This window comes from Gopherus evgoodei, chromosome 9, assembly GCF_007399415.2.
Source record: "Gopherus evgoodei ecotype Sinaloan lineage chromosome 9, rGopEvg1_v1.p, whole genome shotgun sequence".
Classification (NCBI taxonomy): domain Eukaryota; kingdom Metazoa; phylum Chordata; order Testudines; family Testudinidae; genus Gopherus; species Gopherus evgoodei.
In genome coordinates, this window is record NC_044330.1 from 81,119,405 (window position 1) to 81,141,255 (window position 21,851).

Genomic DNA, 21,851 nt, shown 5'->3' on the forward strand with positions numbered 1-21,851 from the left:
TTAAGTCCTTTAGCATTTCAAATAATTTAAAATTAGATGTCATCTGTTCTGTGAAACACTGCTAAGGCCATTTCTTTGTTTTTTAAATCCTCAAAAAATGTGAGCGTATTTGAAGAATGCATATCACCATTTATGTGGAATTGTATAATGCATGTGATATAGTTATGTCCCAGTACTATTTCAAAGGCTTTTACATTTTTTTGTTTCACTTAGTTCATAAATGTTTATCATACATCTCAGACTAAGCAACGCTGATGTAATCATGACTGATTCTTTTCTGAATATAGCCAAAAGCATTAATTGCAAGAATAAGAAAACCCATGTATATACTTACGCCACAATACCAGAGAGGTGAAACATTTCTGCAGTAAGATAGGATAGGTAACTGTACAGGAAGACAAAGAGCGGCTCAATTACACGGATATTCTTGGTAAATCGTGTGGTAAAGGCAGCAATCATCCCGAATAAAAGGCCTACCAAGACCCCTCCTATTCCAACCACAAAAAATTTCCCAATTCCTGCAAACACATCCACAGTTTTGATTGTTGACATTTCGCAAAAGGATCTAAACAGCTTGTACAGCACCTAGAAGAAAAATAAAAGGAAAAAGAGAGAGAAAAACAAACATTAGCTAGAGATGACCACAGGCAACAGACACACCATTAAATGTCTGACACACTTCTGTCAATGTGGTGAAATGCTTCCCTAGAGTTGTGACAATGACACTGTGTTCTTTTTACCAATTGGTTTTGCCTCATAAGTACATCATCTACCCTATGGCCCTGCAAGGATTTCCAAGAAAAGATAAAACATCCTAAGCCTTGGCTCTTGGGGATTCAGTGGATGTGGAAGGCCCTACCAGGAGCTTGGTCAGGTGTAAAGGCATACAGTTTCCTGACGGGCTGCCCTAGATCTCCCGGGGAACAACAGGCTTTCTCCATGGCCTATCACATGGGAGACAAACCCCACCATCCCCATAGAATGATATAGGAGAGGTGCTCTGGAAGGAGATCTGCATGGAGATTTTCTCCCTCTAAGACTCCACTGGAGATTTGTTATATGAAAGAAACTAGCAATAAGAATTTGCCTGTGGGATAGAACATCTGAATGTAATGGTTCCACTTAGACTATGAAATTCGCCCCTCATTCATGTAAATGAACGGAGGGAGAGGTGAACTCCTACCTTTGCTGCCCCTCCATGAAGGATTATAAATCCAAACACACTGATATTGTGTATCTTTAATCAAAATTTTTAAATACATACTATTTCTCACTATCTTCCTTCTACTCACGTGCCAGTGCAGTTAAAATCCTAAATATTAACCGTAACTCCATCAAGTCAAATTTTAGTTGTACATCAGACTGTTGATGCAGCCAATGATACCTGCAGTTTTAAATCAATCACTGAAGGCAATAAGTGCACTACCATGAGTGGTGAATCTGGTGCATCACCCTACTGGCATGCAGATAGGACCTGACCCAATGCCTGCTTAAGTCAAGGCAAATTATTCCATCGACATCAATGGGCTTTGCAACAGACCCTGAATATTCCTGAAGTGGGGAGCTTGCAGAGATGTTGGACCTAAATATCTTCCTGCAAGTATTGGCTGTTGATTAAAATGGACAATTTCATGCTAAACTATTTCTATAACCCAAATTTGATGTAGAAGTATTGGGGGTTACAGGTCCTGATTTTTTATTCTCCCTTTTATTTACAAGGAAATTAAATTGTTGAGAAATAGACCTTAAATTAGTGTTTTCCTGTCTAGAATTCTTCAGTATAAAAGAGTACCCTATGCAGCATAAAAGACACTGTGTAATATGAAAGGCAGTGCCTGACTCCAGCTGCAGAATCTTATTTTGAACCCACCTGATGAAAATTGGCATTACTGAGTCAGCATATTAGATCCAATCCTGTATTTCTCCATGCCCAAACGTCACAAGAAACAAAGGAGTGAGCACATTAGATAACAATAGAGACACTTTATCTGATAAGCTTTATTTATTACTATAATGTATTGAGTGCTGATAGTCTGCTCAGCATTGTACAAATGTGAGGATGTTTCCCACCTCAGGGATCTCACCATTCAAGGGCTAAATTGTGCAGTCTTTACCCACCCTAGTGAACACTGAAGTCAGTGGGACTGCTCTTGTGTAAAAGCTCACCACTGCAGACATGTTCACTGTTCTGTGGACTCTACGACCTTGATCCACAGTCTTTTGGCATCATGGAAAGTCCCCCATTGAAGTCAGTGGGCTCTGGATCAGGCCCTAAATGAGTTCGGAATGGGATTCTGCAGTTTATATTAATTTTTATATTAAATAAGAAATTTTTTAAATCAGGGACCAGGCTTGGATTTTCCTCCTCTGAAGATGGACACAAAGGAAAGTCACTCTTGTTATTTTAAATAAAGTAACTATTAAGAGGACTGGGGTTTATTTCATAGTAGAAAGACGAAGAAGGTACAATAGTAACAGATTGTCCTCTCAAAACACGTCTCCTGCTATTATGACAATGCAGTAAGTGTCAATAAAAACTTTTTAAATAAATAACAATTTTAGGCCTGATCCTGCAGGATGCTGAGCTGGCTCCAAAGAACACTTTATAGACTCTCAGGTTTTAAGGCCAGAGGCACCATTATGATAATTTAGTCTGACCTCCTGCATGACTCATCCCTGACAGCAGCTGATTTCAATGGAAGATGAGGCAGCTCAGCCCCAGAGTCATACTTTCTTGTAGCCAATAATAGTAGCAACAAGATATTTTTGTTTTACTTTTTAATTATAGTTTGTTCACCGGAAAAGTTCCCCTCCCTCTCCCAGCCGCCTCCTTCTCCCCCCACCCCCATTTTGCCAGTTTAATTCTAATATTGATTTTTCTGAAACAAAACCTGTTAGGCTTCTCTGCAAATTTACTTTTTCTCTTCATATCTTAGTGTCTTCATGTGCACATATTGACTCTAGGGGAATGTTACTGAGAAAAGACTGTAGATACTACACAGTTGTATATGTACAATTCCACTCTAAAAAAAACTTACACTACTGTAATCACCACTGCTTGCAGCTCCACGACATCCCTGTAAGGCAGGGAAGTACTGTTGTTCCCATTATACAGCTGGGGAACTAAGGAACAGGGAGACACCAAGGGACTTGCCCACGGTCATACAGGAAGTCTTTGGCAGGACAGGGAATTGATGTGAGTCTCCTGAGTGCCAGGCCAGCACTAGCCACAGGATCATCGTTCCTCTGTACACTAAATACCAACATAAGGGACAGTACTTACCACTGAAACCGCATCATTTAGAAGTGATTCTCCAAAAACCAAAATGTGAAGCTTTTCATTGACATGTATCTCTTCAAACACAGATAACACGGCTACAGGATCCACTGCAGCAATCAGACTGCCAAACCAGAGATTATGGAGCAACGATATATCCTGCAGGTGAAAGGATTTCACTTGGCATATCCCATACAGTGAGAAGCCAATCCCAAACACATTCCATATCGTTCCCACTACAGCATACAGAAGAATAGTCCCAATGTTCTCAAAAAATGGACGGCTGGGCATGAAGTACCCTGCATCAAGGACTATAGGTGGCAGTAAATAGAGGAAAAAGATATCACTGTCCATGACGGGTGGGGACTTGTCATTTAAGCCATAGATGATTCCTCCCATGATGAGCCCCACAAATATCAATAAGCAGCTTTCAGGCACAACTGACGGTAGTTTGTTAAACAGATGAAATGCTGGTGAACAGTAAAGAGATGACATCATTATCCAGAATCAGCATAATATGTTGACATCATCATTTCATCACACTTTTTTATAATACAAAAGAGGAATTTCTCCACATTGTCATTTTTAGCATAGAGCATTGTGGGGTGTGAACTGATGCTGTTTATCATAAATAATAATTTTCCAACTTAATACCAGTAGGATTCTTTAGGTGAGCATGAAGTGAATTTAAAAAAATTTGTTGTAAATGTTGATAAAATGAAAAGTTAATAAATAAATAGCATCCTATAGCACCTTTCATCCAGGAAGATCCCAAAGCGCTTTACAGTTTTATATACTCTGTTGAAACACAGCCACACCTAGGGTGAAACACAGCCATTTTGCTACACCACATCAGTAGACAACATTTGTTTAAAGAGAAGCTGAAGAATAGCATATAGGATTCAAAATATGAGGGAAAATTTAGATAGGTGGAGTATAGTTACCTATGTTGGAATTTGGCTAGCACGCCTCTAATTTTGCCAAAAGTGCCAGGAGATTTTTAATAACTACACTTGGCATATTCCTCAATTCATTACAACAAATGGTTAAAAGCTATATATTTTAGACAACAGTACAGTAGGCCCTGAAAATAATCTACCTAAGATAAGTTTACATGAAGGAATTCAGGATAACAGATGGCAGAGGGTCTAAATAGCATACTTTCCAGCACTACAAAAGTGGAGAGCAACAGTTCTTTTTTGTTACAAATTGTGTTCCATGTTTCCCACGAATGTTCTTTGTCAGAGAAGGCCTTTTTATTAATTATACAGGAGGCCATCTTAATATTCACTAATCATTAGCTCTTTAAACAGTTAGAATACAATGTTGTAAAAAGTGAGCTCAGCATCTCCAGACAAGTAGTACATCCAGCTACTTTGCACAGATCTAGACTTTAAAGAAAAATTCATACAACATAAGTCATGAAAAGACATAAACTGAAATAAACCAAACTGAAATGGAAAAATTAGAAAAAAATCATATTAATTATTGTTTGTTTGTATTACCAGAACTGGGCCCCTAGGGTACTAGGTGCTATAAAGACTTCAAACAAAAGACTATGTCTGCTCCAAAGACCTTACAGGGTAAATAAGCATCAGATATTTCATATTTTTGAATAACTAAATTAAGGTTAAGGGGCTTCTGCAGTACTAATGGAGTTCATAGCCTGTATTTATCATTTCTCTTCTTATACCATATTACTCTTAGGCCCAAATTATTCATTGTGATGGGCCTGATCCAACCCACTCCTCATTCTTAACTCTCGCTGACATGAGTAGAGACCTTTGTGCAGAAAAGTTGTGAAAGCAGGCACACAGTTCAGGATTATTATTCACATTTGTAATTTGTCACTTCAGTTATATAATTACACAATTACTCCCATTATCCTTTCTGGACTCTCCTCTCCCCTGGATACACGTGTGCAGTTCTTAAGTTTTGCATGTATAAACTTACACATGGCTTTGGAAATGTCACTGTCCTTTGCAGCTGCAGTATTACAAGCTGACAAGCAATTGTGTGGGGGTTTTTTCCATTTGCAAATATGGTAATTTAATGTACAGTATTCTATTGAAACCCAGCCCCAGAAAGCCGGGAAGCAGGGCCGGGTTCACACACAGGGAAAGTCTCACTCTCAGCTGCAAGATGCTTATCGTTTGCTTACAAGAAAGCCTCACAAACTCTGTGTGTCTGTGTGTATCTCTGTGTTTGTATGGGGGAAAGGAAGAGATAAAGAAACAATGAGCCCAGAGGGCTATCTAGTTTGATAACCTGTCTACAAGCAGCCCTACCTGATGCTGCAGAGGTGAAATGCAGTCAGTTTGAGCAGCACAGTACCATAAAGGAAAGTTGTTCTCTTCTATCTAGCCCAAGATTTAAAAATATTATTGATAACTCACTTCCCACCTGAGCTTCCCCAGGTTAGGAAAAGCTGGCTGGGAAGTGCATGTGTTGCCTATCTTTCCCAGCCAAGGGCAATTCAGTCAGGCACTGGGCAGGATGGGCACTCAGAGACTTTGGAAACTTCACAGACTGATTTAGGGGTTGGGAGGGTTTTAGGCAAGGACTTTCCACTCTAGCTGGGGTTTGGCAAACAGATGCCCAATGCAAGGAAGTTTTCAGAGTATCCCTCCCATGTCTGAGCTCTGCCCTTCTCCTCTTCCTCCCGCTGCAGCCCAGAAGAAACATGGCTTCTTACCTATTTTGGCCAGAGAAGCTAGCATGATCCAGAGTGTTATTTCAAAGGGGACCTGCACATGCTGATAATCCAGGGAGAAGAAGACTGTGTGCACAGAAGATTCATTATCCTGGGCTTTCTGGGACCCCCAGCTGGGATTCTCTGGGCCACTGTCCTCGAGGGGCAGCAGCAGTGATGGTCCCTGGAGTGCACTGACCACAGGAGCAACCAGCAGCAAAGAAAGGCAGGGCCCCAGCATCCATCCTGCTGCAGCCTCCCATCCCAGCCTCTGCCTCTCCATGTGCCCTGGGAGCCGTCCACCCTGGAAAGTTGATGGCTGGCTGCTTCCCAGCTCCTGGCTGCTGCTGATGCTGCTGCGGCTGCTCTGACCCTGAATGGCTGGGCAGGGCTTATGCCTAACAGGCCCTGCAGAATGCAGCCTGCCCTACTTGCGTGGATGGGTGTGAAAGCAGGAGCCACTGAGCATCCTTGCGAATCCCAACCCCCAGAGAGCTGGGGAGCAGGGCCAGGTTTGCACACAGGAAATGTCTGCACTCAGCCACAAAGTGCTTAGTGTTTGCTTACAGGAAAGCCTCACAAACCCTTAATGTGTGTGTGTGTGATTCTGTGTGTATATGGGGGAAGGGTAGAGAAAAAAGCAGGATCCTTTCCGCTTTGGGCCTCAGCCACCCAAATTTCATTGCCTAAATGGAGAACAAGTGTAACTGCTCCTTCTGCACCTCCAAGCCCTAGCAGGGGCAACTCCAGACATTTTGCCGCCCCAAGTCTGGAGGGTCCGCTGGTCCCGTGGCTTCGGCGACACCTGCGAGAGGTCCGCTGAAGCCACGGGACCAGCAGACCCTCCGCAGGCATGCCTGCGGTAGGTCCACCAAAGCCGCAGAACCAGTGGACCCTCCGCATGCAAGCCGCCTAAGGCACCCTGCCTGTTGCCCTAGCGGTGACCAGCAGAGCGCCCCCCATGGCTTGCCGCCCCAGGCACGTGCTTGGAGCCCTGGTGCCTGAGCCGCCCCTGAGCCCCAGACCCAGAGGCAACAGTAAAACCTGGATCCTCCAGCACTGCTGAAGGTACCTTGTTTCGGGCCCCAGCCCCCCAATTCTAGTGCTTACACAGAGAACTAGTATAGATAATACCTTTGCTTCCCTTTGGTAAACCAAATGCAAAGCAGAGTATCCACCAAATATAACTACAACCAGCTAATGCAATCATTTAACAAAGCATGCAACTGGAGGGTGTAGGATGGAGGGCATCTCAATAATAAATTCCAGCAATAGCTTGTCGTCTTCTCCTGCGGTCAGAAGCAGAAGAGAGAGCTATTTCTGTGTTTACTTTTCATGCTAGGCACTCAGCTACCACAGGGAGCGGGGTGGGGAGGGGAATATAAAATGGAGAGAGAGAGAGATGTCATTAACTACCATCTCTGAACTGCAGGGGGTTTTGATTTTTTACTTGGGCATTTCTTCTCAGAACAGTTCCTTCCACTGCAGTGGCCGGTGTGGCCGTTGGGAAGGTTCAGGGATAGGTATCCACTGACTTTAGGGGCTACGCTCGCACTCATTTTGGGAAGCAGGGTATTTGTTTGATACATTAATAAAATGGAGGGCAAAACGCAGAAGGCCAAATTCCTCCATGATTTAGTTTCACTAGAAGCAGTGATGTTTCACGAGGGATGAATTTAGCACATACAGCACAAGCAATTAAAATATGAGGGCCCCAGGCTGCTGCTGGACTAATCGATGACCCATTTTTGGATTCAGATGCCCAAAGGACACCAAACCTGAGCTGCTAATGACATATTGGTGATCCATTTTTTCTGTAATGGGGAGCTAAATGGGAGACCAAAATCACATACCTATGTACTCTTGTTTGTCAATAGCACACCCTGTCCCAGTGTCTGATATTATTTTGTAGGTCATAAAAATAAACAGGAACCTTGGGAAGCAGTGGTACATTCTGAAAATCTCACTCTCCCCCATCCCCGTTTAACATTGTTTATCTGCTTTTATACTGTGCCTTTAACAGAAATGTCTACCTGGACTAGAAAAAATGCTGTCTTGACTTCTGGGTACACTGAGATTTCAAGAGTTTTGGCAAAAAAATTCTCCTTTTGTGTGGAAAAAAATGACAGGAGGGAATCCTGGGGGAAGGAAATCCTACAGGGTTCCCTTTATGCATTTCTCCATAATCATTCCTTGGGGTAGGGAACAAGGCCCCTCACAGTTTGGAACAAATGGGGGTTAAGCATATGTGCACTGTTCCTTTAAATATTAAACAGGAAGTTTGGTGGCAGGGGGCTGAAGTGATCTGGGCAGAAGCTTTACAGTGAAACTAATAAAGAGGCAGAAGAGTCTTGAGAACATGCTAATAAATTTCCTTATTCAGTGTCAGAAAAAAGTGACTCTGTGATCACTTACCAGAGCGTTCTGCCTCCAGAATCCACAGATTCTGGGATAACTCTAGGAGTAGGGTGACCATATTTCCCAAAGTAAAAATGCGATACCGTGTGGGGTGGCTTGAGCCACCTGCTGTTGCCACTCACCTGAGCCCCGGGCCTCTCAGGGCTGGGGCTGAGCCCTGTGCAGCCTGAGGCTGGGGCTGACTGCCCAAATCCCATGCTGCCCAGGGCTAACAGTCTGAGCCCTGCCACCCAGCCTTGTGTTGCCATTCGATCCCCCCGCCCCCCCCAAAAAATGTTCATCTGCACCCCCTGGGGGTCTGCACTCTAATTTTGGGAGAAAATTGGGCATTTGTTCCATATGCTCTTGCCAGCTGATCATCAGTTGTCAAGACCAAATTGGACAAATCCCCATTTTTGCCAAAAAATGTCAGGACGTCCTGGACAGGGCTTAAAAGGGGACTGTCCCAGCCAAAACTGGTATGGTTGCCCTACGTAGGAGGCCAGGACCATCTGCACCAGCCAGGAGTCCTCTCTCTGATTCCTAGACGTCTTCCACTGGACCTCTTCTCACAAAGTTAGGTTCTTCCACAGGGAAAAGGCCATGGAAAAGTTAATGTCCCAGAATGCATGAAGTTTTGAGTAGATTCCCTGCAGATCTGGAAAGGATGAGGTCCATCTCTCTGACATTCTGCCCACTTTCTCCCCATGTGCAAGAACCATCCCCTCTATAAGGTGTGAGAAAAAGGAAATGGTGCTGCAGAGATGGATGATTGCCCTGGTCACTCCTCTTTGGGCAGGGATGGGTCCCTGTCTGCATGGGTATCTTAGGGGATGATTGAGACCTTCATTGTTTTAAAAAAAAATAATAACAAAAAAAATCAAATGTGCATCTCTTGATTTCTGTGCTAGGGAAATAACAGAGGCACTCACAGTTCCCTTTTAATTATCACATTAACTCAGGTCAGGGTGTTTGCAGTCTCTTTTGATTGGGGTTCCCTCTCAAATACAGCACTTGCCATTACAAACTCAAAGTTTGGTGCCCAAGTGCCCATGGTACCCAAAAGGGGCTTGAGCCCCTGAGACTCTACTGGAGTTTGATATCACTATGGTAGTGCAAAACTTCCCTAAGCTAGCCAGTGGAAGTTTCCCTCTGCATAGGGAATCCCCGGGTGGCTCAAAGACACTATACTCACTATTACCTCGATCCCTATCCTGGCTGTGAGTGCCGGTGGCATGGCTGAGAGTAAGGGGATAGAGCTTGTAAGTGGACTGCTGCAGGCCATTTGACACTCAGTGCAACTTAGTCTTGGACTGGCCTAGCACTCACCAGCCTTAGGATTATGGAAGCACAAAGGTTGTCAAAAGCCCCCTTTGCATCCCTTCACTCCTTCCTCCTGAGCTGTGCTGAGTGCTCCTGTAGCACAGCCCAGGATCCTGGGGGCATCTTCTTAGAGTCAGGAGATCCTGCAATACAGCAATAACTGCAGAGACAGCCAAGGGCCCAAGGGAGCTAAGAGTCAGGGCAGACACAGACCTCCACATGTAGAGCCATTACTTTGACACATCCCCCAAGGGAAGCACACGATAGATCTCGGCTGATCTGTGGCTGCGGGGCGCCAAAATTCTGCCATTTGTGACAGGGCAACACCTTCTCCCTCTGGCAGATCAATATGGGGAAAAGCCCTTGAGGGAAACGCCATAGAGTTTTCATCTCCCCGGACCGCTCTTGACTTGAGGGTTTTTCTATGCCAACCATAACAATGGCAAAGCGTAATCAACACAGTTCCATTTTTCACCAAAGATCTCTAGGTTTACAAAGATTAATTCTCACAACAGACCTGCATAATTATTAATTCTACTCCTTTTACAGAAGAGTAAACTGAGGCACAGATGATAAGATGAAACACCCAAAGCGACCCAGTAAGTCAGTGGCAGAGCTAGGAACAGAACAAGCAGACTTGACCTCAGGTGATGCTTTTCCTTATGAGGTAATCTCTACCCAGGAGAACATTCTGGTTATGAAATTTAGGTTTGGAAGACTTGCTCTGTTTTTGGTGAGCCAGGTAATTAAGCTTTGTGACACAAAAGGATCAGTTTGTTTTTTGCTACTTCTGGGAAAATGCAAGAGTCATTTTTTCCAGTTCATTTTCACCCATGTTCATCCTAAGCAAAACCAGAAAGGTTTGCATCACAGCAGAGGGCAGAGCTCAATACTGCTTGCTGCAAAATGTTTTACCAGACAAATCAATGCCCATTAATCAATTGCAACAAAGAAAAATAGGAGTTAGAAGAGGGAAGGTGTGGAGCGAAGAGAAGAGCGAAATAATGTTAAAATTTGCTTCATGTGGCTACTTAAAAATAAAAAAAAAAATTTAGGACAAATGCTTAAAACCAGAAGCTTGAGTTGTGTGCAAAAATTGCAAGTGCGATTTCATGACAACTCATACATGCAGCATTACCTAAACTGCACAAAAAAACTGCCTGTCTGAATAACACAAAGTGTACTATGGGAAATAATCATATCTGAGAAAAGAATGTGAAACATTTTTTGCCAATATCTGTTGGAGTTTTGAATGAATTTGCTTCACTTGTATTCTCAGACTTCTGTGATCATGGCCCTGATCCTGCAACGAATTCCAAGCAGGTGGAGCCCTGTGCCCACATGAAGTCCCAACTCCAGGAACTGCAGCCTTGAGGCTTCTGTGTGCAATTAGGCCCTGATCCTGCAAAGACTGACACATGCGCTCAACTTTTCCCATTGATATCCTCAGCCTAATCACTCATTTACTTTGCCAGTGTATCTAGAGACATAATGAAAGGGTCTTCATAACGTCTAATTTTGGGTGCGATCTTAGTGGTCCTTTGTGAGCCTTAGAACTTGTTTTAGCATTTCATTAAGCTGATGTATTTTTATTTTTGAACGGCTCTATTCTGAAGTTTGACACAAATCAATCTACTAATTCCCTCAAGAATTTAACTATTCAATCATCACCTTTTATTGTGGATTCATTTATCTGTAAAGTCAAAGTCAAATTTTTTTCTAAAGCCTGCAGTATGTAGCTTGTTTTAATAGTATTGAACCATATTGAACCACTTTTTAATGGGAGTACCATTTGGTCATATGTTTATTGATGTGCTTTTACTTTTTCTGATGTCATATTCTTTCCCCATATTCATAGGGTTCTAGGGCCAGATTCAATTCCCTTACTCATGGGCCTGTGCCCTTGCTCCACAGGCAGCCTCACTGAAATGAAATGGCATTACTAGAAGAGTAAAGTATTATTTAATATGAGAAAGGTTAACAGAATCTGGGATCATGCGATTAAATTATTGAATTAAGTTAATCATTTTAACAGGTCCTATATGATACTCCTTAACGTCATTAGTGCCAACTTCTTGCTCCATACTTTTACAGTAAAGAAAAGAATGGGGGGGTGGGGATTTTATCCCTTCTGGCTCTTAGTTCTGCTGTTCTGGCATTGATAGGTTCAGTATTAGGCGCAGCTGGGCGTATAAGTCATAACTTCTAATCTTCGCTATGTATAGGACACATCATGTGATGAAACCCAAATAATCTATGCTACACTATAATTTACATCAGCTACGGAAATTCATTCATCATATAATTCTGAGCGAAGCAGATACATTATACATGGAAATGATTCATCAATAATGTGCTTACCTATGCTCCCAAAAGGTCTTTCCAAGGCATTCAGACCCTGATCCAGCAAAGCACTTAAGCATGTGCTTAATTTTAAGCACATGAGCAGGGCCACTGAAATCAATGGAATTACTCACATGCTTATAGTTCAGCACATGCTTGTGTACTTTTTTGGATCTGGGCCTTATTGCTCAAATGGAGAAATGCTACCCTCCATTGAGGTAGTTATGTTTACAGTAGCTGACAGAAGTCAAATACATGGCTTCTGTTTTCACTTAAATTGGTTCTTTCTGTTATGCTGGGTCCAGAATGCATTTGTAACTGGGAAATGCGCCATCTGTCTCTCAAGCCAGAAGTGCTAAAGTAAAGCAGCAAAACAAAAGCTCCTTATGCTTTGCCTGTGTTTTGCGAACAGGTGTGTTTTGCAAAAATAAAGTCACTGTAACATATCAACCTCCACAGTGTTGATTTTTAAACATGATTTTTACTTATTAACAACAGCATAAAAATATAGGAGACAACATAAGCCCATGCAATCCCCAACTATAGAGCTCTGAATAAAAGATTTTGTTTTAACACCATTGTGTTGCTGCTTTATAAAATATTATTTTTTTTAAATCCTTTCCCAAGTGAAAGATGTTATCTTGTGTGTGCCTTGCTGGCTTTTGAAACCAGGCACCATTGTGCCCAAACTTGTATTGAATGCACACATGCTGCATCCATCTCCAAAGTGAATCCCATTCAGGCCATCCTAAGACTTATACCATCCCTGCTGGCTGGTGATCTCTGATGAGGACACTACAGTCCCAGCCCCGGCCATCCCCAGCCTCCAAGAATGAAATGTCCTGTTGCCTCCCAGCCTATAGAAGCCCTCAGTGCTGTCCTTCTGGTCAATGCCAAGTGAATGCAGAGAAGCCATGTCCACATTGCAGCTGAGCTAAATTAATTTGTCTGCTGCTGATCTCATATGCTCCCTGTGGATCTCGTGGGAGGATAAACCTGTACATGTTCATTAATCCACAGTGGCTTCATTTGACAACCCACATGTACAAAGAATTTGGACTAATGCAAAATTACACTGAGCAAACTACAGACATGTTAACAAGAAATGAGCAAAGAAAAAAATAAATCAAGAGGAGACGTACATGATCTATATCCCAAAATTCTCTGACAATCTGAAAGTGGTGCAGATTTTATACTCTGCTCTGTGCAGACTTTAGGGACCATTTCTACATATATTAACAACATGAGAATTATACCTGTTGTTAACAACTGATTTTACTTTTCAGGAATTTGGAGAGCCAAGTATTACAGAGAGATCTGAAATGTAATGAATTACTTGCTTCTAAACCTTCTTCCTGCCTAGTATCCCATGCTTTTCTGAATACACCTGTCTGGTTATGTTCCTAAGCAGCAGTTCTGACAGTACAGTCATTCAGGCTGGCTGTGTCACAACTTTACATTTAACAGCCACCCAATTAGTACTGTTTTAAAGAATTTCTAAAGAACAAATACAGGCTGAGTACATTTTAATAATTGTGGGCCTGACCTCTGTGGTGTTGTATATTTCTCAGCAACCAACTCGTACACACCGAGCAGTCATTCAAATGATTTGCAAATGGCCTCTAATATTTGTTCTTCATCATTATCTCTAGAGAAGAACATAAGTGCAGCTTCAGTAAAATGACAAATAAGCAAACTCTCTTGTCACATATCTATGTATGAGTCTCAAAAATATTTGTATGTCACTTAAACCCCATAGCTTGAGTTCTTTGAAACACCTCTGACAATTTGCAGCAATTGCAAATGGAATATTTTGAAATTCATGGTGTTCTGGTAAGAATGATGCCTATCTCCTAAAAATATGAAGGCATTTCTTCCTCCCCTCCCCCACTCCATCTCTTTTTTTAAATGATCACATTACCCAAAGGTCCCTAAATTCATCCAAATAATGCTTCAGTTGACATCCCTTAGAAATACAGCTAGGTTTAATACAAATGTCCTTTCCTCTTAAATCAGTCCAAAAGCTTCTTGTGACTTCAGCAAACCACTGACTCTTTTTCTTTCTACATATTACAGATAGAGGCCCAAAATAGCAGAGAAGGGACTTCACTGAACTACCATTGTAGTCCCCTTTGTTTCATCACTTTAGCTGATGCCTGCCTATGCCCCCATATCAGGTCTCTTTATACAACACTGTGAATGCTACACACTGGACCAGGCAAAGATACCGATGAAACTGCAAGCTCAACCTCAAGCTGAGTATGAACTGTATTGGAGCTAGTTTGCTGTGTCTGCTGCCCTCTAGAGTTTCAAAGCACTAATTATTTATCTCAGGCGAAATGCATTGCAACTGGTAGTAAAATTAACACTATTCATTTACCAGTGTAGTCTGTTCCTCTGTTCATTATAACTTTAAGGGACTTGCTTGTGTGGATGCATAAACAATTAGTTATGTTTTCAACAAGGTAAACCATCCCTTCTAACTTTGAACCCAATTATGTGCCATAATCATTTTAACAAGAGCAAACAAATATGGAAAGTAATGCACTTGGGGGATATTATCTTGCTTTAGAATAGCACTGTTAATGTGGAAGTCAATAAGCACTGCTAGCAGTCATGTCTGGGTGCACTGTAGGGGAGATAGGGCTCAAACCAGTGAGAAGTACGAGTACATTAATACAGTTTGATGCATTATTGCTTTTATAACATAACTTTTCACTTGCCTGTAACTGTTGGCTAACAGATGCTGACTCGCAATGGCAATGAGGGGGGAGGTACATGACCCTCTCCAAAATGCAGGGGTGGTGGCAAGGCCTGCAGCTGGGGAGATGAAGGGGCAGGGCCAGAGCCAGAAGGGAAGAGGCGGAGCCAGAGCCTCTCCTCTTCCAGCCTCCTCTTCTGGTCATACTGCCTGGCATGACAAGCAGCAGCTGCACTCTCTCAGGCAGCCTCTGGCCACCCTGCTTGCCAGGGGCAGCCCAGGCAGGCAGCGTGGCCGGAGGCTGATCGGGAGAGAGCAGCCGCTGTGTGCCTGTGATAAATGAAGGGGGGTGGGGGGGCGACGGTGCACTCCATATGATGTTATGAAAATATGCTAATGAATGTGAATATAATGTAACTGGAATATGCTTCATGCAAAAGTTATCATTACAAAGCTTATAATCTACTGAATGTGTTTATCCTATTTGTATAAATGTATCATTCTTATATCTGAAACTAGAAATATGAAGTATAACTCTGAGGTCCTATTGTAATTATGCAAAGTGTGGGCAATTAATGGTGGCTTGGAATCCTGGTGGTTCCCATTAACTAAGACAACTGGTTGTAAATGGCTCTGTTTACTTGTAAGTCTTCCTGTACACCTGTGTGCTGGCAAGTGGGCAATGAAGTCTTACAGTGACATGTGATCATGTCACCTGAACTGGAATCCATCTTTAACCTGGTGTCTTTCCATTGAGAAGGAGGGGGTGGGAATCCAGAGAGGGACAAAGGATTCCCGCCTTATGCAAAAGATATATAAAGAGGTGGAACAGAACAAAGGAGAGAGGAGCCATCATGAAGAATCCCCTAGCTACCATCTGATCTGGAACAAGAGCTATACCAGGGGAAAGGATTAGGCCCAGACTAGAAGGAGGCTAGTCTCTCAAAAAAGCTTACTGGAATATCGTAAGGGTGAGATTTACCTGCATTTAGTTTCCTACTGTATTAGGCTTAGACTTGTGTGTTTTATTTTATTTTGTTTGGTAATTTACTTTGTTCTGTCTGTTATTACTTGGAACCACTGAAATCCTTCTTTTTGTATTTAATAAAATCACTTTTTACTTATTAATTAACCCAGAGTAAGTATTAATACCTGAGGGGGATAACAGCTGTGCATATCTCTCTATCAGTGTTATAGAGGGCGAACAATTTATGAGTTTACCCTGTATAAGCTTTATACAGGGTAAAACGGATTTATTTGGAGTTTTGACCCCATTGGGAGCTGGGTGTCTGGGTGCTGGAGACAGGAGCACTTCTTAAGCTGTTTTCAGTTAAGCCTGTAGCTTGTAGGGGACATGGTTCAGACTTGGATCTGTGTTTGCAGCAGGCAAGCGTGTCTGGCTCAAACAAGGCAAGGTACTGAAGTCCCAAGCTGGCAAGGAAAATAGACACACACAGCTTGGAAAGTAGAGAAAGACAGGACTTGACACCAGATGAAATGAAGTGAGATGCCAATGGTTGTTAAGTTAGAAAGACAGATGACTGGAGCCAAAGCTCCTGTAGTCAGTGGAAAAACTCCTGTTGTCATCAGTGGGTTTTGAACTATAATGTAAGTCAGTGTTTCTCAAACTGAGGCCACTGCTTGTGTAGGGAAGGCCCCTGGTGGGCCGGGCCAGTTTGTTTACCTGCCCCGTCCACAGGTCCGCCCGATCATGGCTCCTACTGGCTGCAGTTCGCCGCTCCAGGCCAATAAGGGCTGCTAGAAGCGGCACAGGCCAAGGGACGTACTGGCTGCCACTTCCAGAAGCTCCCATTGGCCTGGAACAGCAAACTGCAGACAGTGGGAGCTGCGATCGGCCAGACCTGCCAACGGGGCAGGTAAACAAATTGGCCCAGCCCACCAGGGGCTTTCCCTACACAAGCGGCGGCCCCAGTTTGAGAAACACTGATGTAAGTGAACCATAGAATCGGACCATAATAGTTACATCTGGTAAGTGATTCACAGGCATTTAAAAGATCATTTGAAGTTTCATACTCTTGTGGGTACTTGCAGGACAAAAATGTTTTCTACTTTTTAAAGTAATTAAAAGGTTCAAGAGTCTGTACTTAGTCTATTTCACAGTAATTTTGGGATTCTGGCTTATTCACAAAACCATGCAGGACTTACTGTACTTTTCTGCAACCGGATTATCTTAGAGCAAGATCCTGTGCTGCAATGGAATCTGATTTGGAACAGGTATGTACTGCAAGAGAGTGATTGGTTTGCATTTATTATATCTGATTAATGTAGCCACTTTTTGTGGATTAACCATGAGCAGATGGCAACTCCCTAGAATTTATTCATTACATACATGGATTCAACAAATTTGTTGGCAAACTGTGCGTGAGCTCTGAGGGTTTATGGTGAACAGTTCTCTGTATTTGATTTTCAGACATTGAGCTGAGCTAATTAGCTGTGATTGGTTAGGTAAGAAACATAGTTTTGTCTCTGCTCCTTGACTGAACATGCAAACTCTTCCTGTGAAAATATTCCTGCATATGAACTTAAAATTCAGTGTCTGCAATTTTTGCACATCTGACTGTGAAGTTTACACTTCATGAACTTTCATGCTAGTAAAACTTGATTGCTTGATCCAGCAAACAGGAAAGTGGCACAAAAATGGCCAAATGAATTCATTTAAATTTATAGAAATTTGTTTATGGTATTTGTCAATCTCTAATAAGTACTACAAGTTTTGTTCTTTTTGAAACTAGAAAATGGACTCAGCTGTATTCTACTTAGTATCTACAAAAATGTAGATGAGTGGCAACTGATTTTGCCTTTCCCCTCTCCCTATTCTTCCTATGTAGGTGTAACCCTTCTGCCAGGTGGAGCCAGCAGGAACCAGGGCTGGGTTCAATATCTAGGGGGTCCTTTCCATCGATTCAATACAGAACCAGCTCAAGCACCCACCCAGTAGCCTGGGAAAATTACACACCAGTGCTGGGTGCCTCTGAGAGGCAATACTTCCCCACTTGCAAGCACAGAGTCTGAGTATGGCAAGGAAACTTTTAATAAAAGGAGGGAAATAATTCAGAGTTAAATTGGGAAAACACTGCAAACAGGGTTCATAAACATAAACCATGAGTAAAAGACCCACTGCCAAGTAGGTTGGGCAGTGCCCTTTTCCTCTCAGGTTCTTAAGTCTAGCAATCCAAAAGTCCCTTTCACATGCCCGACCCTTCTCTGCACCCCACTCCCAGTTGCTGTCCTTGGTCAGTGAAGACCCAGAATTCAGAGGTGCATCTGCAGAGTTCACATCCCATCAAGGATGGGGGGTAAAGAGACATCTTACTTGCTCCACTGGCCGCTCACTGCCACCTGCTCACCGCTCTCACCATGTCCTTCCACCAGCCATCCTGCTTGCTGCTCATCACGCCTCTCCACCGCTGCCCTAATGGCTGCTCATCACACCTCTTCGCTGCCGTCCTGCTGGTCACTTGTCGCGCCTCTCCACCGCCACCCTGCTGGCCGCTCGTCACACCTCTCTGCTGCTGCCCTGCTGGCTGTCAGTCACCTTCTGCCTCTCTGCTGTGACCTCTGCACATCAGTCTCATTGATTTTCAGCTATTTTGCAGGCAGGGCATAAACACAGTCTTACAGCAACTGGTTTCAGCTCTGATTGAGCATTTAAAATAACAAAAGAGGCTCCTAATGAAGCCTACTTAGCTCTATTCTTTGAACAGTGGGGAAGAACAGGGTAAGTCAGTCTAGAGAGGACCCCTCCCCCCCCCACCCAAAGGTTGTGCAGCCTCCTGACCAGGGCACCAGGACTCCTGTCCCCACCCTTCTTACTTTCACAGGCCTCTGACATTCAAGCCCCTGCTTAAAGATATTATTTCAGTTGAGGGTGTCCATCCTCATTTGGGACAGGTTAAGCACAGTCCTGCTTTCCTGTATTGCTACAATAATTACAACATTGGTCACCATATTTCACTACCTCTGCAACCAGTACTAAGGTCATTTGTACCCAACACTAGCCAAAGTTGATCCTTTGACACAGCTGTAAATGATGAATATATAAACAGAGCAGGAGCAAACTGTATTTACTAGAGCTGTCGATTAATCGCAATTAACTCAAAAAAACTAATTGTGATTAAAAACATTAATCACAATTAATTGCACTGTTAAATAATAAAATACTAATTGAAAATTATTAAATATTTTTGGATGTTTTTCTACATTTTCAAATATATTGATTTCTATTACAACACAGAATACAAAGTGCACACTGCTCATTTTATATTATTATTTTTATTGCAAATATTTGCACTGTAAAAATGATAAACAAAATAAATAGTATTTTTCAATTCACCTCATTCAAGTACTGTAGTGCAATCTCTTTATCATGAAAGTGTAACTTACAAATGTAGATTTGTTTTGTTTACATAACTGCACTCAAAAATGAAACAATGTAAAACTTTAGAGCCTACAAGTCAACTCAGTCCTACTTCTTGTTCAGCCAATTGCTAAGACAAACAAGTTTGTTTACATTTACAGGAGATACTACTGACTGCTTCTTATGTCAATGTCACCTGAAAGTGAGAACAGGTGTTCGCATAGCACTTTGTAGCCAGCATTGCAAGGTATTTACGTGCCGGATATGCTAAACATTCATATGCCCCTTCATGCTTTGGCCACCATTCCAGAGGACATGCTTCCATGCTGATGATGCTCGTTAAAAAAATGTGTTAATTAAATTTGTGACTAAACTCCTTGGGGGAGACTAGTATGTCTCCTGTTCTGTTTTACACACATTCTGCCATATATTTCATGTTATAGCAGTCTCAGATGATGACCCAGTACATGTTCATTTTAAGAACACTTTCACAGTAGATTTGTCAAAACACAAAGAAGGTACCAATGTGAGGTTTCAAAGGATAGATACAGCACTCAACCCAAGGTTTAAGAATCTGAAGTGCCTTCCAAAATCTGAGAGGGACAAGGTGTGGAGCATGCTTTCAGGCGTCTTAAAAGAGCAACACTCCGATGCGGAAACTACAGAATGTGAACCACTAAAAAAGAAAATCAACCTTCTGCTGGTGGCATCTGACTCAGATGCTGAAAATGAACATGTATTGGTCTGCTCTGCTTTGGATCGTTATTGAGCAGAACCTGTCATCAGCATGGAAGCATATCTTCTGGAATGGTGGTTGAAGCATGAAGAGACATATGAATCTTTAGCACATCTGGCATGTAAATATTTTGCAATGCTGGCTACAACACTGCCATGCGAACGCCTGTTTTACTTTCAAGTAACATTGTAAACATTATGTGGGCAGCATTATCTCCTGCAAATTGTAACCAAACTTGTTTGTCTGAGTGATTGGCTGAAGTAGGATTGAGTGGACTTGTGGGTTCTAAAGTTTTACATTGTTTAAATTTTTGAATGCAGTTATTTTTGGTACATAATTCTACATTTCTAAGTTCAACTTTCATTATAAAGAGATTGCACTACAGTACTTGTATTAGGTGAATTGAAATATAATATTTGTTTTTTACAGTGCAAATATTTGTAATAAAAAATAAATATAAAGTGAGCCCTGTATATTTTGTTTTATGTGTTGTAATTGAAATTAATATATTTGAAAATGTAGAAAGCATCCAAAAATATTTACATAAATGGTATTCTATTATTAACAGTGTGATTAATCACAATTAATTTTTTTAATCGTTTGATAGCCCTAATATTTACATAACACCCATAGTCTCTTCCCCTCCCAGCAAGCTGTCATGGAAGCATTCATTCAGATCGTGCTTACATAAGAAAGAACTCAGGGTTTGTTTACACCGGAAAGTTATATCAGGATAAGCTAAGGTGTGAATTTAAACTGGTATGTTATACCGATATAACTTCCATGTGGATACTCATATTCCAGTATCAGAATGGCCTTTTTTTAGCTTATGACGCTTAGGAAGGGGTTTAAGCTAAAATAAAAAAAGCTCCCTTATACTTGAATAAACCATAACTATACTGTTATAACCAGTAAAACTTTACCAGAGAAAGAAGATGGCACAAAAAGGAGAAACAGAGGTTTTTGAGTATCAGAGGGGTAGCCGTGTTAGTCTGGATCTGTAAAAGCAGCAAAGAGTCCTGTGGCAGCTTATAGACTAACAGACGTATTGGAGCATGAGCTTTTGTGGGTGAATACCCACTTCATCGGATGCATGTGTGGTTTTTGAATCACAATTGCCCAACATCTAGGTCTGGTCTACACTATAGGCTTATATCAGTATAACAGCATTGCTCAGGGGTGTGGAAAATCCATACCCCTGAGCTACACAGTTACACTCACCTAACCCCTGCTGTAGACAGTGCTATGTCAGTGGGAGAGTGTCTCTCAGGGAGGTGGATTAACTACAGTGACTGGAGAAGCTCTCTCCTATTGGCATAGAGTGTCTCCATTAAAGCACTACAGCAGGTGCAGCCATGAGGCTGCAGCGTTGTAAGTGTAGACCTGCCCTGAGTGTATCATTTACACCATTGCAATTGAGTGCAAAGTAGGTGTAAAACTCTCTCATTCTACTCTGGTAGCATTTTACGCCCACTCTGCAACTGCTGTGAATAACTACACAAAGTGCAGCACAATAGTGACTTGGACCTAGAGAAATCAAGATGATGGTTTGGCAGGCTCAGAAAAGGAGATGTAGAAAGAAACACAGAATGAGTGAATGGTCATTCAGAAAGCCAGAGGCACCTCACCCCCTTAGCTTACTACCTTAGGGATGACTATTAACACCGTAACTTTGCCCATGATCAAGCTCTTGCCTGAGGGAAGCTAACCCCATCACAGTAACAATTATATGGCACCTGAAAGGTGGTCACGGCTCTCTCCCTGTCCATCAGGGAGGAGACCATGACCCCTCGCTACAATGCCTCTGGAGCGACTTAGTTCAGGGGGCAAATAGCCAACAGTTAGAAGGCCCAAGCCTGCAGTCCAGGCCAGGCAGCAATTGGGTCTGTGAGCCCCGGCCCTCAACCACAGTGGGGCAGCCAACAATGAAGGGCTCTGGCCTGCAGTCAGGCTGAGAAACAATGAGTCTATAGGCCAGGGGTCAGCAACCTTTCAGAAGTGGTG

At 42.4% G+C, this 21,851-nt stretch overlaps 1 protein-coding gene across 1 annotated transcript in view; it reads right to left on the reverse strand.

Annotated features, from left to right (window-relative positions):
* The window catches only part of LOC115658035 (sodium/hydrogen exchanger 2-like), a 70,268-nt gene that overhangs the window by 47,603 nt on the left and 814 nt on the right, over positions 1-21,851 (reverse strand). The window contains exons 2-3 of the mRNA XM_030576495.1: positions 3,284-3,436; positions 335-585 (exon numbers count right to left, since the gene is read on the reverse strand). Coding sequence (XP_030432355.1) covers positions 335-585; positions 3,284-3,436 — 404 coding nt within the window. The remainder of the gene's footprint in view (positions 1-334; positions 586-3,283; positions 3,437-21,851) is intronic.